The 17,360-nt window shown below is 52.0% G+C and overlaps 5 protein-coding genes across 5 annotated transcripts; 1 reads left to right on the top strand and 4 right to left on the bottom strand.

Annotated features, from left to right (window-relative positions):
* Positions 1-615: 615 nt before the first annotated feature.
* CC77DRAFT_964448 (STE-domain-containing protein) lies at positions 616-3,666 on the bottom strand. Its single transcript, XM_018535684.1, has 5 exons — positions 3,223-3,666; positions 3,068-3,167; positions 1,486-3,015; positions 1,300-1,383; positions 616-1,245 (listed from the first exon to the last, which is right to left on the bottom strand). The coding sequence occupies exons 1-5, from the start codon at positions 3,359-3,361 to the stop codon at positions 1,011-1,013; spliced, it is 2,088 nt and encodes a 695-aa protein (XP_018385111.1). The 5' UTR covers positions 3,362-3,666; the 3' UTR covers positions 616-1,010.
* A 4,568-nt stretch (positions 3,667-8,234) lies between these two features.
* CC77DRAFT_964451 (cardiolipin synthetase) lies at positions 8,235-9,809 on the top strand (the record flags this gene model as incomplete). Its single annotated transcript, XM_018535685.1, has 2 exons — positions 8,235-8,543; positions 8,786-9,809. The coding sequence occupies 2 exons, from the start codon at positions 8,235-8,237 to the stop codon at positions 9,680-9,682; spliced, it is 1,206 nt and encodes a 401-aa protein (XP_018385112.1). The 3' UTR covers positions 9,683-9,809.
* Positions 9,810-10,761: 952 nt separating this feature from the next.
* CC77DRAFT_1062038 (hypothetical protein) lies at positions 10,762-11,373 on the bottom strand (the record flags this gene model as incomplete). The annotated part of the gene is made up of 1 exon (XM_018528488.1): positions 10,762-11,373. The coding sequence occupies one exon, from the start codon at positions 11,371-11,373 to the stop codon at positions 10,762-10,764; it is 612 nt and encodes a 203-aa protein (XP_018385113.1).
* Positions 11,374-11,852: 479 nt separating this feature from the next.
* CC77DRAFT_1071657 (hypothetical protein) lies at positions 11,853-14,211 on the bottom strand (the record flags this gene model as incomplete). Its single annotated transcript, XM_018529128.1, has 6 exons — positions 11,853-12,628; positions 12,686-13,012; positions 13,072-13,343; positions 13,382-13,606; positions 13,700-13,757; positions 13,827-14,211. The coding sequence occupies 6 exons, from the start codon at positions 14,209-14,211 to the stop codon at positions 11,973-11,975; spliced, it is 1,923 nt and encodes a 640-aa protein (XP_018385114.1). The 3' UTR covers positions 11,853-11,972.
* A 447-nt stretch (positions 14,212-14,658) lies between these two features.
* CC77DRAFT_1062041 (ABC1-domain-containing protein) lies at positions 14,659-17,321 on the bottom strand (the record flags this gene model as incomplete). The annotated part of the gene is made up of 2 exons (XM_018528489.1): positions 14,659-16,041; positions 16,101-17,321. 2 exons carry the CDS (start codon positions 17,319-17,321, stop codon positions 14,659-14,661), a joined length of 2,604 nt encoding a protein of 867 aa, XP_018385115.1.
* Positions 17,322-17,360: the final 39 nt, after the last annotated feature.

The following is a 17,360-nucleotide window of genomic DNA, read 5'->3' on the forward strand; positions in this document are numbered from 1 at the left end:
GTGCAGTTGCGGCACAGTACTATACATCTGCTGCATGGCATGGCATATGTACGGCGCAGTACTCCTGAAACAAGCGCGTTGGCCATATATGACGTAAACATGTGCAGGAGGCAAGGTAAGGTGAAGTGTTGGTTTGGGCAGGGGTGAGAGGCGAATTGTCGGTATGACTATTTGCGAAGTGCGCGAGGTGGGTATTGTATGCTGATGCTGTGCTATGCTGTTCAGTGGGGCAAGACGGGGATCAAGATATGTGCTCATGGCAAGTGTGACGAGATGAAGTGTTGTTTCATCTTGAGTGCTGTTTTGTGAAAGCATTGATGTGATGTGACTGAGGATGCAATGCAGGATGAAGTGGGTATTGACGGCGATGGTCACCATGGTCAAAGGGCAGGCGAGTATCACGGCAATAAAGATAAAGTTGCAGTTATGCGTTTTGCATTGAGTTCAAATATTATACACACGCCGCCTCTTGAAGAGGACAGACGTAAACCACCAAGCTACCTGCATATCTTCAAAGATAAAACAGCAACGATATGCGTATACGTGCGCTTCAAATGGTATCCAAACTTCCCAGTCCACCATCAAACAACTTTTGCAACAAAGCAAACCATGCCACCAAGGATATATCCATCAACAAGCGCTGAGCAACAGATCGGAAAGGGCAGAAAAAGAAAAGAAAAAAGAGAAAGAAACGTGAAACGATGAGACGAGAAAAAGAAGTGGTACTCATGTTCGTAGTGTTGTGTCGTCACCCAATCCCCCAAAAGCCGGTGGTATCACACCATCCCCTAGCTCCGAAGGTTGGAAAGGAAAAAGGAAAACAGATGCAGCGCGGACATGGAAAGTGTATGCCGGTAACACAAGAACAGACATCGGTCTAAGAGGATTAAACGCGAAGTGGAACAAGAAGATTGAACAAAAAACAGCAGACTGGTATCCTTCTAGATGGCTGCGCCCTTGATTGCGCCGAAATGCTCATGTCACGTGTGTAACGTCGTGATAGGGTATGCTCAGTAGTGGCTGCCGGCCATGAGGCTGTGTTGTGGTGGCGCCATGGTCATGCCGAGTCCTGGACCGGGAATATCGTTGATAGAGTGCGACAGGCCGAGGTACTCGTTGCCAGACTCGGGCGAAAGCTCGTCTTGGAGTGAGTTGAGGTGGTCATCCTCGCCTTCAAGGTCTTCTTCATCTTGGTAGTCGCTCAGCGGCTCGCCGTCAGCGCGGGGCTCGTGTGTGCGACGATGTCTGATGAATTAATTAGTATGTGGTTTATAATTGGATGTCAACATGGGTACTCACTGGGCAAGGTTGTCTGAGCGCGAGAAGGCCTTGTTGCACAACGGGCAAACGTATGGTCGTTCTTGTGTGTGGGTGCGTACGTGTCTAAGCGCCAGGTCAGCGTCTATGCAAAACAACAAAAATAGTGGAGATTCAAGTGACCTTGTGTCACAAAAATAGAATGATGGGGAGATTGTGAGCGCTTACCTCTTGAGGTGTTCTAATCTCTTGAAGAGACGACCACATGTGGGGATCGGGCAGGAGTGCGATTTCTGGGGGTACGGGCCGATTTCCATCATGGTAGCACTGCGGGCGCGTCGGAAAACGGGTCCTGCACCAGCGGTACGAGCGACTGCGCTGTGCTGGAGGGGGCTCTCAAACAGCTCGCCGTTGACCAGGGTGTTCAGGTCGTCGTGGTGCAGCGAAGCCGATTGTGGCTCCGGGCTCTCTTCGACGGTGTTGAGTGGGGTACCCTGTCGGGACATGTCCATGTGAGGCTTCGCCTCAGGCATCTGAGGGTAGCTTGTACCGTTCTGGCTGTTGGGCGAGTTGTGGTTTGACTCGTCGACCTCAGCAAGGGGAACGACGGAGCTTGACATTGATCGCCTCAGATCACTTGGGCGGTGAACCTGGTGAGCACCGGCACCGGAAGCGGTGACAGCGGCGGCGATGCCCGCAGAGAGGGACGAACGCCTCCGGCGTTGCTTGTAGGTAGGCGAACCTTCAATGACGGAGTAGACGTTGCCAGGAGCGAATGGTCGTGAGACACCAGGGTAGCCAGATCCCATCAAGTTCGATGGTGGCATGTTCATCAGAGGGTTGAATGTGTTGGGAACTGGAAGGTCTGGAATGGCGCTGTAAAGACCAGTGTCCTCGTTCGCAATGTAGGCAGGCTCAGCACCGAGGCCAATCTGGTGTTGAGGAGGGGTCAATGGCTCGAAGGACATGCCGCGAGTGCTGTAATCCTCGTAGTGAGAAGAGACGAAAGATGGCGCAGGCGAGTACTCCATGTACGCAGGCATCGAGCTGTGACGCTGGTGGACTTGCGACAAGGGGATACCGTTGCGGTCGTACTGGAAAGACTGGCTGAGCTCGCGGTGCTCTCGGCTCTTGACGACTGTGTTTTGCATGGAAGGAGGCATTGACATTTGCTGGTGGTACTGGGCCATTGGGTCCTCGTGGTGCATTGGTTGCTGCATCTGCTGCTGCTGCATCTGGGGCATGGGCTGCTGGACAGGGACCATGGTTGGTGGAGGCATGGACATCTCGCGCATGTCAGGCGATGTGCTCTGGTAAGAAGGCTGCACGTTGTTGTTGAACGACGAGGAGTTTGTTTGTTGTGCCTTGGTAAGCTGCTCGAAGAGCGACTGTGATGAATCGAACTCGAAAGAGAGCGCAGGCTCGCTGACTGCCATGGTGGTTGCCTCCTGGCCCATCTTCTCACGCTTCAGGTCGCGCTCAAGGGCGTCGAGGAAAAGCCTGTCGTGCGGTACGCTGTACCAGTAGAAGACCTTCTGCTTCTTCTGTGTTCGAATGCAGTTGTTCTTGTACAAAAAGTCAAGGAATGCACTCTTGGGCTCTTCGAGCGATGCATCTGTGCCGGATTTCAGGTTGCGCAGATCTGAGAAGATACCCTCTTCGAACTTCTTCGAGTTCTTCACTGGGCGGCCAAAGGCCTGGAATCTGAATGACAAGCATCGTACAATATCTGTGCCTGAGATGTGGAAAAGGTTGTTCCTAGGCATTGTTAGAGTCGTGAGCAAAGTAGGGAAATAAATACTAGACTTACCATAGAACACACGAGACGTATTCGCCTGTTGGTAGAAGAAAGCGGCGAATGTACTGGTCGGGTTGCCAGTCAACGGGCGCTGATATGAGGAAGTACTTGACTGCGGTGGTGTTAGCAAGCTACACAAAAGGTCCATGCGCGGCGCAGGCACGTACGGTTGTCGACCTGCTGCAGGGCAACGACACTGTCCGGCGGGAGGCTTTGCTGAGCGTCCTGGTCTAATAAGAAAGTCTCGGGCGCGACAGATCGTGCCTGAGGCGGCGGCATCTGTTGGTGGTGTTGTGATGGATACATGGTGCGCTGCAACACGTTCCTCTATACAGGTGTTTGAAGTGGGAACGTCAGACGCGGTGGCCCGAAGATGGGTTGATGATGGAACACGAGGGTCTTGCTCGACGAGGACCTGCCAGGATCGAAAACGAAAGAGTGTCAGGCTATGTTTAAAAGGATACGATAATAAAACGCGACTGTGAGGCGGATAATAAAAACGTGAGGAACCTGCCTCAGATAGCAGTCTCAAGAATTCACCAAGAAGGTACAGCTCTGGGAGGGGGATACGAAACGCAAATCTGAGGGGGCAGCGGCAGCTTTAGGTGTCGGAGGGCGTGTGAAACAGGAGACTAGTGGTCTCACATTGATCTATTTCCGCACACCAGTCAGCGGCCTGGCCAGTGCAGGTAGCGCGGCCAATTGGGGCGCCGAGGCGAGAGCAAAGGCCAGGTTGGTCGGCAGGGGTGTTGGCGACTCGTGTGGGACGCCCGTGCATGCCTGCCGTGATGAGGGCGCGCGAAAGGTTGGCTAATGTGCTGGCCTGGCCGCCCATGCGCTGGGACGCTGCTGGCGGACGAGGTGGTCAAGGTGGAGAGCGGCTTTTTTTGCTCTGGGATGCTTCCTTGCTGCGCTGGCTCATTTCCCCGGGCGCATGTTACTGGGACGCGCACTGGGTGCGCTGCGTGCCTGGGTCGCCCTTTCCTCGCGCCTTGTTCACTCCTGCCTTCCCTGCTGCTGCTCGCCGCTCGCACCTGCCCTGCGCGCTGCCCTCGGCGCAGAGGCCACATCCGGTCTAGCCCCGCCTTTTCCACGACGCGCGAAAACCTTAAGCCTCGCTTGCAGCCCACCACGAGGCCCTCGAGACACAGACGTCCAGTTTGCCCATCTTGAGTATTGATCATCGCGGTCCGATGGCCGCCGCTGCTGCTTCATGCCATGGGAAAACACGCTTCTTGCGTCAGTTTAGCTCGATGATCCGGCCAAGGAACCGTCGTCCATGTCCACGTCCAGCGGCCATCGTCATGTGCCTCTAGTCCCAGAGGCGCAACTTTGCAGCCACCTGGAAGCCCGCCGTCTCTCTTCGTCCCATGGTCGCAAACACAATATCATATCTCGCATTCGGCACAACCGTCGACCTGCCTTGCTTGCGACATTTCCTTTTTTTGCCGCATCCGGCCGCTGTCAAATGTGCCCTCCGCCCACACCCTCATTGCTGCTAGCCACTTCCCTGGTGCTGTTGTGAACCATGTTTGCCTGCCTGCCATGGCCGGCAATCGTGACGCGCAGAGCATCCATCAACAAGGTTGCGCTACGGATGCAGGAACATCACACACCCTGAACTTCTGCTCGCTGCACCTTCGTGCAAATTCGGCCAAAGCGTCACGGGTACATGTCGTCAATGACTACACCACCCAGCCTCGTCGCTGAAGTCATCACTTGTGGCTGGTCAAGTGTCCATCTGAGGTGCGTCTAGATGCAGGAACCAGCAGAAGGATCACACTGGGCATCGTTTGATCTCCATCTGAAACACGCTCTTTAGCCAGTCTGCGGGAGCGGCCATCGGCTCTTGCAAATCTCCATGTCATCGCAGAGCTGCATTCCCATCCAATCTGTCGCCGTTTGCTCGTCACCTACTCACGTCCGGACTTGTCATCCACACATTAAGAGCGCGCCCTCTGCCATGCACTGAAGCCTCTCTGCGCGGCGTCACGCTCCGCTCGCAAGCCAGTGAGATAGCGGAACTCGTTTCAGAACTTACTTTTGACTAGCCGTTACCCACCGGTTGTCTTCGCTCATTGGTCGGGGAACGAATCAAAACCTTCGGCGGCATTCCCTCTCGCGTACAAGCGCTGTCCGCTCGGAATGTAATAGGGCACCATTACCTGGACATTCATGCGTTATGAAGACTTGATGTCACAGACACCGCGTACATACTTGCGCTCCAAGCTTTTGCTTGCAATTCACAAGGTGGGCATGTCTGCTGGTGGAGCTGCACATGAATGCTGGACTCATAGCACCCCACCATATGCATTCAACGAGTCGCAACTCCACACTAATCAACGTTTCCTCACCGATTGCGGACTGTGCGATGCTTTCGGTATACTCGTGTCCGACACGATGATCGGGCGAACCCATATCTGAATCCACGACACAAACATCAGCGCCGTTTCTGCGGAGGCTCGTGCTCGATCGTAGACCTGCAGTGCCGTTGCCGAAAACAAATCATCGCGGGGATACAAGTGTACTAGTGATGACACGCTTGACGGAGTAAACAACATTTTGGGTTGGTAGGAAAGTGTACCTGCGTTAGCGGAGGCTGGAGTCGCACTCCTGAAACTCATGGCCCTCAGGCCAACTGCCGGAACGGGACACGAGATGCCGGTCAAAAGTGGAATGGCCTTCGCTTCAACGTCGCCTGTGATGAGGACCTGCATGCAAAAATCTGCGCTTGTCCTTATCATGCCATGTTATAGCAGAACTAGATCTGATGCATGCGGTGCAAATCACCACCTGAAATATTGAATAACCGTTAGTGCTATTGACAAGTCATGACTTGCAGCAACAGATAGGAAGTATCCTCCAGGAAAAGGGATGGCGGGTGTGCACTTCCGTCGATAACGTGTTTTGAGTAACCTGCTTTGGCGACTTGGTCGAGCAGCCGACGGCAATGGAGTAGGCTGGCAAGTTTAGCCGTTGCAACCGCATGGATACTTGATAGACCCCTTTCAGTCTGCATCAAGCAACCTGGGCAGAATCCACATGTCAAAAGCTTGAAGTTCGCCCATTGCGCAAGCAGAGTTCCATACCGTTGTCGCATGCTTGAGGCTGCTCGATTCTGGCAGGCGTAACGAGGCAAGTCAGTGCACATCTATGCACATGGCAACGTGGGCAGAACAGCCGAAGCAGGGTCGTTTCCGCGTTTAGGTCGTTGATCTGCCATCCGTGTATCAGATTTCGGAGGCTGGGTATCAGATTGTCGGCAGTTTCACGTCAATTTGTCACTTTGCAGAAGGGTCCACGAGGACGACGACATTGCCATTATCAGCGCGTCGCGGGATGATCAGACTGACCGTGGGTAGTTCTTGCCGGCTCGAGCCTGAGGTGATCTGGAGATCAGTAAGTGCTCGTCGAAGATCCAACGCTAGACAGACATGGGAAATGTACCTTGGTTGTGTAAGCCGAACATTTCCGGTGAACTGTGAAGAGCTGAATCCTGTGTTGGCATTACGTTCTTCTGGAACGTTTCTACGTGCCTTCCTACCGAGCCCCACTCCGCTCGTCGTCATTGCGCAATAATCTCAGGTGAGGTTATGGCGTGGACGCAGGACGATTAAAGTTCCTGAGCGGATACAGTGGGCTGCTAACGAAGCGAAGCCACCGACTATCTCCTAGTGTCTTGATGCACAACGCATGACACAGGGCAAACCCAAAGTCAATTCCGGAGACAAGCTACTGCAGCCACTCAGAAGGACGGCCCGTAGCACGTAGAGAAGAGAAGGTGTGCGATTTCACCCAGGATTGCTGAGCCTTTCGAGTGGCGAAAATAGCAACACCTGTTCCAGTGGGCTTAGGGGCAAGGCTACAGGCAGTTTCCTGTCTCAGAGACATACTACAGATGTAAGCTAGTGATCGTATGCCCCGGAGATTAGCAGAGGGACTCCAACCCCGCTGGAATCGATAGTCTTTGCCTCCGTTTTTGGACTCTGCAACTTCACGATAGCGAATCTCCAACCTCACACGTGGCGCCTGATTCGACGGCTCATTCCATCGCTCGGTAAGACCCGGGCGATCAGTAGATCCCGTTCTCGTGACGACTTGCGGCTATCGCGACATAGTAATCAAAGGAGATCACTGGTGGTTAGTTTTAATGAGAGCTATACGATGCCGAGGCTGGGAATAATCAGACCGGGAGACAAGAGAAGCGATTTACACATGATAACCTTGCAGCAGGGAAGTCTGAGTGCGGAACTTGATGGAAGTCCCGCGGGCCAGTCTGAGACTGACGATGCGTGGAGAAGCGGCGGAACAGCTGAACCAGGCATTGGCGGTGTTTGAACGCATGATACTCCCTGCGAGCGCGGATTGTCTTCGGCGATGTCGAAGTGTGGTGGCAAGAGCGCAAGCCTGCAAGCATAGGTTTCCAGCTGGGTACCGGAGGATCGGAGTGAGTCTCGCTTGAACTGAGCCTCGAAACCAGGGAAGCTCTGCCGAGCTGAAGCTTCTCACTAACCATGCTTTCTCAGCGGTTTCAACAGCTGCTAACGTGATTCCAGTTCTTCCAGAGCGTAGACTAGCTGTCAAGATTGTGTTGAGCAACCGTTAACACCACCAAGTGTCAGACCCCGTTGTCGATGCCGGTGGCGTCGTCTAGGATGCACCACATCGTTCAGTGTGGAAAGTTTACAAGACCCTAGAGACGCATCTATCGCCATCTCCAGTATTTTGCCCGCAGTGTCGCCGTGATGGCTAGGCGTTCTTTTTGACGAGCCTGCATAGACGGCCCGTAGCCTCGAACCAACATTTTCCGGTGGCAAAGCACTATCTGGTGCATGAATGTGCTGTCTGCTTGTGATTATCCTCAAGGTGTTCATGGTCAGTGTAGCTTCAGTCGCCATACATTTCGTTCATCTGGCGAACACAAGGTAAGTGGTGAAGGTTAGTTCGTGCTGAATGTTCGCGTGCCATTTCGTACAAAATCGGTAGTTCATGCTCATACAATTCGAATTGAAGACATTCGCCTTGATGGTTAATGTGAGTGCAGACAGGAAGTGCAAACAGTGTTTGTGAGGCGTCTTCTGCTTTTGTCGCTAGCGGTTCTTGGCAAACTCCAACGGCAGCCGCGAGCCTCAAGCTGACCTCTCAGCGCGACGGTGCACACGCGAAGGCACCAGCATCGATGGTTCCTTCATTCACGGCGGGGGCCAATGTACCTTTTCGCGCCATTGCAGCTCTCTCGGACGCATCTGTCAACCTAAGAACACTTTCGCGGCTTACACAGCGTCGACAAACGCTGTGTTCAGTCTCCTCACGTGCCTCTTGTACCTGGACTCGCGATGACGTCAAAGCAAGCCGACATCCCTTAGTATACAAACCCTACAGGCAATGTGGTATTCGGCCCGCTAGTCTGTTCAGTACATCAACCACGCGAAGACTGAAACTTGAAGATGAAGTACCGAATTCTTCGGCTTCAAGGAGCAGCACTGAGGTAAGCGCGCACTTTTTTTCTCCAACAACAGCTTATGTTCCACTTATGTTCGAAGATGATATGTCGCCTCCCAAATCCGATGTGTATTTCGAACTTACATATGTCCATTCTATTCGGAAATGATGGATCACAAGGGTTTCCTTAATTCGACGTTTTCGTTTGTTTCATTTGAAATACTAGATTGAATTATAGACAGAGAACACCAGGTTGCCTTACCGGAACTTATGGCTGATTGTATACAGCACCCTTCGCCCGCCTCAACTTCCGCCAAACTCGCTTCGACCCTAAAATCCACCCTCAAACTCGACAAACCGCGCCACGAGCAGATTTGGAACATCCCCAACATTCTTACGTTTTCGCGTCTTGTCGCAACTCCTGTTGTTGGATATCTAATCATACACAACCACCATCTATACGCCTTCACTCTCTTCACCTATGCCGCTTTCTCCGATCTTCTCGATGGTTGGATTGCCCGGCGTTGGAATCTCCAAACTGTTATTGGAAGTGTCGTTGACCCCATGGCCGACAAATTCTTGATGACAACTCTGGTAACGTGTTTGGCAGTGAACGGTAGTCTGCCGATGCCACTAGCCGCACTAATTCTAGGAAGAGATGTCAGTCTGGCGCTCAGTGCATTCTACTATCGGTATGCCAGTCTGCCGGCGCCCAAGACGATGGCGAGATACTGGGATTTCAGCTTGCCGAGTGCGGAGGTACATCCCACTACCATCTCCAAGTTCAACACATTCCTGCAGTTGAGTCTGCTGGGCACGCTGCTTTGCACCAATTTGCTGCACGACCCTTCCGCCACCACATCTGCAGCGGGGGGTTTGCTCATGTCGATCCAAGATGCGCTAGGAGGTGAAGAAGGAGTTAAGACGATGATCCAGGGAATTTCGGCTGTCGTCGCTAGTACGACACTGTACAGCGGCCTCGAGTATACATGGTCAAAGAAAGCAGTGGTTATCTTGGGCGGAGATGAGGCCTTGAAAAGGAAGCAAGGTTTCCGTGGTAGAATGATCATGGCAGGTGGATACGGTTCTTTCATTGCGCTTGCAGCATATCTGTGGTTCAACGGCGAGGCTGAAGAGGACCTGAAGAAGGAAGCCAACAAAAAACTGGGTAGCAAAAGTGCATGATTGATGTTATAACAGTATTGTTATATCGTCCTGGATAGCAGGTATTGACAGTGGACATCGAATGTGTCGACACAGAAAGAAAAAATACGTGGAATATACTCTACGTTCCCCGAATATCAATTGTCCTTCGCTTTGCAATCATCTCCTTGTGGTTACCCTCTCCATTATTAACCTATTCGTTCTGTAGCTCGTACCTAGATTTTCAGTGTCTCGAAGGGTGAGCATAGCGCGTGGTTTTATTACGATAGTTTACATTACGCTCGTAGACATGCTGGTGCAAATTACCATAATTTTGCATTCAAACAGCCGATCCAACCAACAAGCCACAATACAATCAAGCCATAATACAATCAAGCCATAATACAATCAAGCCATAATACAATCAAGCCATAATACAATCAAGCCATAATACAATCAAGCCATAGTCAACTTCAGCGAACTTGACTGTAACTTGTTTGCCAGCCAAATCTTACTGATTTGAATCTTCCCATGTACGAACTGCACGTGCGACATACACTAAGTTCGTACATCGATATGAAGTGAATCAAAATGAGTCATTCTGGATCATCTCTAACAATCATAGGTCGTTCATGAGCCAACATTTAAGCCATGACGACCTTCGCATGAGCAAATCCTCAGTTCTATCCCATCTCGCTCTACAACATGGACAAGGATGGGTCATTCCTGTGACGGAAGTCTGTCATGATTGACCCGGAGTCGCTCGTCTATCGCCCTGCATGACACCGCTTGTTCTGAATATTCCTTGAACGACAAGCAAGTGTAAGTTTCTAGCCATTCTCTACACAAAATTTTATTCCTGATGATGAAACGGTTATCACTCGCCGTTCCTACTCTACATGAGGATATACCATGGCATGGTTTCGCCTATCTGATCACAGGCAATTTGAAACTATCTCAAAGCTCAGACGTTTGACGAACGGTTACTAACTCGCTTATAGCAATTTTCCAGTGGAGCTTTTCGCTTTATCCACATGGGCGATTGTGCTTGACGGCCAGAGATGACAGTCAGAGTTTACTCATAACTTCCAAAGCCTCCACTAGCAAATCTCTTTAGTTGTCTATAAAACCTCGAACCCTGCGCTAGTCGGTGCACCTGCATTGCAGATATGGAAATCCATCGGGCAAGCGCTCATTATGATAACGCATTCTTGTTCTGCCTTCAAGACGACGTAACTGCCTGGCTTGCCCGCTGGATCTTCGCAAGGTATCTTGTTGTCCGCGACAAGAACACTCATGAACAGGTTCAAAGGATCAGGTATCCAGCCATACTCCAACAGCTCCCCTAGCTTCTGAATCGAAGGGTTTTGGTATGTATCAACTACCTTCCGCAGATTCTGCGCGCAATTGTCGTGGTTCGCTGGAGCGCCGAGTTGGATGTACCGCTCAGGAGAGCAGGCGGAGTAGAGTACGTCGTGATGTCCGGGAGAAGTGTCTTCGGTGATTGTCAGGATGGGGTTGCGGTGATTGTCCAAGTACGACTCTCCGACTGCAAGCTCCAGCTTATGGTGGGTGGATCGCGTGTGCGACATCGACATATAAGAAGGGAAGCCTGAGGTTGGAACAAAGGCCCAGGTGTCGATGACTTGACCTCCACTTGTGTTGATGATCTTGATGGACTGACCAGCGCGTAAATGCTGTATGGCGCTAGACCGGGCGGGAATGGTGGGCATGATGCTTAAGGAATCGTTGGGTATAAAAACAGGTTGAGGCTGATAGCGAAGTGACTGTATTGAGCCACTTTAAGGCTTAAATACTGTTTGATCTGCTCACTGGAGACTCAAGCGCTTCCTACGATCCGTTCGAGCCAAGACGCTAGATCGCGTCACAGGGCGTGGGGCGCAGGACGTGAGTATGTTGACGATGAGCAATTTTCATGTGCGGGACCGCGACACCTAGCTTAGTTCCATCTGTCTGAGACTGTCATTTGTTACGTTGCATTCGCCTGGAGCTGATTGAAGTTCGGATGTAGTCTTATGGATCACAAGGCGTATTGATCGGAAACGCTTGACGCTGCTCCATGAGTTGTTGCGACGCCTCGCTTTTTTCCCCAATAAACGACAGTTCATCAGAGACGAGGATTTGTGTGTTAAGAGAAAGTTTTCCCTACCACAATAGGTAGAGGAAAGAGGTTCCACTCTTCGAGACCTGCGATCCGATCACAAGCGACATTGAATCGCAGCACGGCTCCTCTCCTTTCCTTGCATGCCCAGATACATTCCCCACATTCTCCTCTCACACCTGACTGTAGTGCTCCAAAGGCGCTACAGCTTCAAAGCCCCATGGTCCCAGTGGAATCTTCAGTACCGATGATACCAACATCTTTCTTAAACCGCCACAGCCATTCAGGGTGGTCCGCAGCAGTTTGGTTCCACGGATCATCAGATTCATATATGATCCAGCGTGCGTGATGCTGAATCTCCGCATCAGATGGGACATGGCAGCCTGGGTTGGATGGGGACATGGTGGCGAGGACCCAGCGCCTAAGGTCGTTGGCAAAGAGGCGGTAGAAGTTCGTGCCCATGGCCATGTGGCTTCTTGAGTGATTATTGGGCAGACCAAGGGTGGGCGCAAGCGGAGATGGACCATGAGCTGTCGTGTGGAAAGGGTCCTCGAGGATTCCGGCAATGGACGAGGGTTCCATGGGAAAGGGAGCAAGCAGCCCTTGGTCATCGACTGGCTGGGCTGGAAAAGCTGCGGATGGGTTCTGATTGTCAGAAGGTAAGCTGGTGCGTAGCTTGAAAGCTGACAGCCAAACGTTGTTTAATCCGATCGCGTGGATAAGCCAGCCTGCGAAGCCTTCTAGGGTAGCATTGGGAGCATCCTCGATACGGCGGATGATCTCGCAAGCCTCTTGCTGGAGTGTCCAGTCCGGCAGATCAACGGATGCGTCAGCTTTTGCTTGTACGAAAGCGCGAAGCTGAGTCTCTAGTGGACATCGCTCGAAAAGGTGATTACGGCCGCAGATTCATAATGTTGAAATACCCTCGGAAGGGGTACGTAGTGGCCCAAAAAGAGCTTCCGTGGCGATATCTGGGTTCGACATAATGATGTCGCGAAGCCAAGACTCTCCATCATCTCGCTGCGATGTCGAAGGCCCGGCATCTGACAGCGCATTTGATGCGAATATGATACGGCATGCTTCTAGCTGAAGAGTACGAGCGTCCGGCGGTATCCCATGTAGATCGAGATAGTTCTGTCGAAAAAAGTTGACCTCAAGCTTAAGGAGCTCGTACGCGCTGACAGACGTGGCGGTTGGCGTGTCACATGCGCGCAAAGGCCAAGGCGTCATCTTCTCAAGATGAATGAAGTCTACTCTGAAGGTCAGATTAACTGTTTTTTGTATATATAACTTACTGAATTGGTCGAACACGTATATGGCGGCACGCCATCTTCCACACGCTGCAATATATGATCCTCGAACCCCCAATCACCTTGCCATTGCGCCATTGTTGCACCCGCCTTGAAGTGCTCTCCTAAGTGATTCACTCGCTCCGTCCAAGTATGCATAACTAGGCTGCAGAACCCACACCTCGATTGTATATCCAGCGTAGAGGTCTTCCATCGATCTAGTGGGACATATGTAGTGTCAACTTTGTGAACAAGCCTTAGGTGTTGTACGAGGTGGTCTTTGCGATAGAAACTGCGTTCGTTTCATTTCGTGCTTGACAAGCAGAGTACTGATGTTCGTCGAGATGTGTATCGTCAGGAGATAGTTTATCGCAGAAAGTACAGAATTGGTCTTCTTGCCTGGCCGATACCGGGATTCTTGGACCCTCTGGTGCACATATCCATTGCTCTAACGAGAGATGCAGGGCCTTTTCATGACGTTGCCAGTCGTACTTTGTCTTGAACGTCTCGACGCAAAAGGTGCATTGGAATGGTAAATCGGGCGCAGCAAAGGCTCTTTTGGAGCGGTCGTTTTTCTTCAGCCCCCGCTTGCGCGATCGTCGAATCGGCCCATTGGACGTTTAAGGTCCAGATGAGTTGCAATCCGACCGCGCATTAGAGTAGGATGTGCTGGCACTGCTTGCAGAAGACGATGGGTACAGCGTTTCTGAATTATCGTGCTCACCTTCGAGGTCGGGTCAGCTTGATTGCGTGCATGCTTTCACTGGAGACATACTATTGGAGCAATCTGAACCCGTAGTTACAGCGCGGAAAATATCACCAAACAATGCAGCCTCATTTTCTGGTGGCGATTCAACCCATCGTTGCAAAGGATCTTTATGCTCAAGTCCAAGCTGCACTGCAGGTGTACCAGGTCTCGCGATGATGTCAATTGGGCTTGTCTGAGTGTCGTGGACTTGCAGAGGTTTTGATCCAGAGTCACGAGAAAGGCCTCGGCGACGAGCGTTCGAGAACCAGGTCGTGATCTGCTTGTGTTCTAGCCCGGTGTGCTGCTGCAAAAACTGCAAGTCGTTGTGACGAGGATAGGGTTTGTTCTCATGGGTGATGAACCAGGTTTTCAGAATGCGAATTGCTTCCTTATTAATACGCGCACCTTTCATTGAAGGCGTGGCACGATTGGTCGCAGGGTCGGTTGAGAGGGACGCATAGCGCGTGCTAGGATGACTGTGTAGGTTCTGGCTGGGGAGTTCAAAGTCTGATGGCGCTGCTGCTGGATTATCCAGTAGCAATGCGGATGGTGCGATGAAGCCAAAGTCCTCAGAAAACTCGTTTTCGGTGAGGCTGGCCATCGCTGATATAGGAGCCGGACATACAGAATGAAGTGTGTAGAAGAAGGCAGGCAGGCAGAGTCGGCGCCCTTGTCGCCTCATCAGCGCTAGAGCGTAAAGGGTACCATGTCCGTGCACTCCGTCTCGATGGGGTCGTCAAAGTGAATCATGCAGTATGATAAATTTTTCTCGTAAATATTCGTAAGTATTGATGGTGTTAACAATGATAATATACAATACATGGTACTATACTACACATCATCCTGTCCATCTTCCACTCTACCTCAACACAGCCTTCCCCTCATACGTCTCCACTGCCTTACTAAACAACTCCTTACACGGAACCCTCGACCCCAGTCTCGCACAAAGTAAGAACGCGCCCGAAAGTTTTCGATGCAACGAATATGTCTCTTCTGGCGGCGGCGCAAGCCTTTCCTTGACCATGACTGGAATCAAACCACGCACTCTGTCCGTAATAGTTTGATCTCTGAAATCGTATATCTCAGGTCCACTGCCACTGAACGGCTCAGCAAGCGTGAGAACACTCTGGATATGAGCGTCGAGCATAGCGGGGCTCTCGCTACCGGTAAGGTAACCGAGTTCGAGGGAGAGGTCACGGATGGAGTCGCGGTCGCCTTTAGAGGCTGCGATGAGGACTTTAATGTAGGGCTCAACAAATTTGTCTGGGTAGTCTCGTGAAGCGCCGAAATCTAATAGCTCGATTTTCTGGGCGGAAGCGTTGTAGAGGAAGTTTGTCCAGTTTGGATCTGTCTGCATGAACTTGAACTCTACAATCTCACGTAGACAGAGACGTAGGATTTGGGTGCCGATCCAGTCGCGTTGCTCTTGAGTAAGAGTTTTGAGCTTAGTGACGCCGACGCCGCGCATCAGCTCTGCGGTCAGCACGGTAGGACCACAGGCTTCGGGGAAAACCTTGGGAACAGTGAAGACGTCTGTGTCATCTTGGAGGAGGTCGCGGAAACGAGTTTGGCATTCAGCCTCGCGTGTGTAGTCGCACTCCCAACCTAGTTCTGTACGAGCGTTGGCAATGGTCTTGTCTAGGTATAGACCCTTTGGTAGAAGACGAGATGCTGTCAGCAGGAGGGATAGATTGCTAAGGTCAGAGTCGATGGAGTTGGCAACGCCAGGGTACTGAATCTTGACAGCAACTGCCTGGCCGTTGGACTTGAGTACTGCTTTGTGTACCTGCCCAATCGAAGCGGCTGCGATAGGCACATCTTCGATGGATTCGAAAAGGTCACGCCAGTTTTCCCCAAGGTTGCTGCTCAGAACTTTGTTCCGTTGTGAGGCCGGCATGTAGTCTGCGCTATCCTGCACTCGCTGCAGTACGTCGTGGATCTCAGGCGGTAGCATCTTGATGTCTTGGAAACTGATCATCTGCCCCAGTTTGAGGGCGGCACCTCGCATGCGCGAGAGCTTTGCGACTAGTATTTCCATATTGCCAGGACTGAGCATTAACGACCCATTTGCTGATGCAGCGCCGCCGGTCGCTCGTCGGAAACCTTCACCAACAGCTCCGAGCGCCATGCTTGTGCCTAGACCAGCATACTGCCATATGCGACCGAACCGCGATGCCGGGACTCTCGATTCTCGCAGGGCATAAGAGGCCTTCTCTGGTTGTGTGACTACCTCATTGGGTGACTGTTGTACATCTGTTAGCAAATCAGCAGGCTTCAGGCAAGCGGATATACATTTCATACCTCAGATGCAGCCGCGTTTGACTGCACGTCCTGAGCCAATTGAGATGCCAGGTCTTCCATCTCCTTCGAGGTGGTTGTCGACTGAAGCCCTTGCGTTGGAGGCTGACTTTGCTGCTGCACTGGCGCTACAGGCCTATCGTCAAGTGGATGCCTGCCGCTGGTCTTTGGTATGGGCCTGTCGTCGAGCGGGTGTCTACCACCGCTCTTTCGTTCCGCAAATTCCTTCCTCGAGAAGGGGTCACTTCCTAACATCCTTGCGACCTTTCTTGAGTGGAAGATGTCTGTGTTGATACCCTCTGGTACATCGTCCACCTGTCCCTGCCCAGGCTTCGGAGGATTATAGAACACATCCTGATTTATTTGCTTGTCCTCTACATGTTCATCACTTTGCTGTCTCGTTCCTGAAGTCTTTGGTATCTGTGTTTGAGGATGTGAGGCAGTTGTCGGTTGCGATTCGACCGATCTCGTGTAGAAGACGTCTCTGTCGTGACCTTTCTGAAGCTTCTCGGTTTGTGGTGATATGGGAGTTTGTTGCGGGTCGTTCGCATGTGCAGGGATAGTTTCAGCGGCTTGAGTCGAAGCACCTCTAGGATTTCCGGGTAATGGTATCGTAGTCTCTGTGGACTCTACCGGTTTGATACCTTCGTCTTTGTGACGGACCGATTCACCCTGGTCCTCAGCCAGAGGCTCCTTCGGCGCTTCGTGTACCGGCCTCTCCGAGAATGTATCCTGACCCTTCTCCTCCTGTTCGAGGGTCAAGCCCTGGCTTGGTATTGTCCCGTCCGGAAGTGGTGATCTGGGAGCCTTCTTCTGCTCAACCTCCAGCTCGTCGGTGGGTGGAGGTTCCTGGGCACTGTTCTGAGCGGATCGATCGTAGTGGTGGTCTTGCTCTACGCTTTCTCTTACACCCTCTACTGGTGCCTCCTTCTCCACTGTTCCTTTTCTAGGTATGTCAGGCTGTTGTGTCCATTGTGTATTCGTCGTCCGGTCCGCTGCGGCTCTCGCGTAGGCGGGAGCTTCTTCGCTGAAGCGTTGTGAGAGGGCGATGGCAGCCGCTGCTGTGAGGGTGACGCGGTCCGTCTGACTCTTGACGGCTTTCGCTAACGACGAGGTTTTGTTGTAGGCATCCCACTGGCTCGATCGAAGCGCGATGTGCTTCTGTGCGACAGATTTCGAGGCATTGAAGAGTTTGGCGGCATCAACGAGCCGTCTGCCTGCCATTGCGATCGGATGAAAGAACTACCGGGAGATGCGACACAT

The sequence above is a fragment of the Alternaria alternata genome (genome assembly GCF_001642055.1).
Source record: "Alternaria alternata strain SRC1lrK2f unplaced genomic scaffold CC77scaffold_12, whole genome shotgun sequence".
NCBI lineage: Eukaryota > Fungi > Ascomycota > Dothideomycetes > Pleosporales > Pleosporaceae > Alternaria > Alternaria alternata.

What these genes read in the sequence shown, in the direction of transcription:
- CC77DRAFT_964448 (XM_018535684.1), bottom strand. Translation starts at nt 3,361, where the DNA reads ATGTATCCATCACAACACCACCAACAGATGCCGCCGCCTCAGGCACGA. An exon ending in CCTGCAGCAGGTCGACAACC is followed by an intron (nt 3,168 to 3,222) that starts GTACGTGCCTGC and finishes ACACCACCGCAG; the next exon opens with TCAAGTACTTCCTCATATCA. An exon ending in TACGTCTCGTGTGTTCTATG is followed by an intron (nt 3,016 to 3,067) that starts GTAAGTCTAGTA and finishes AACAATGCCTAG; the next exon opens with GAACAACCTTTTCCACATCT.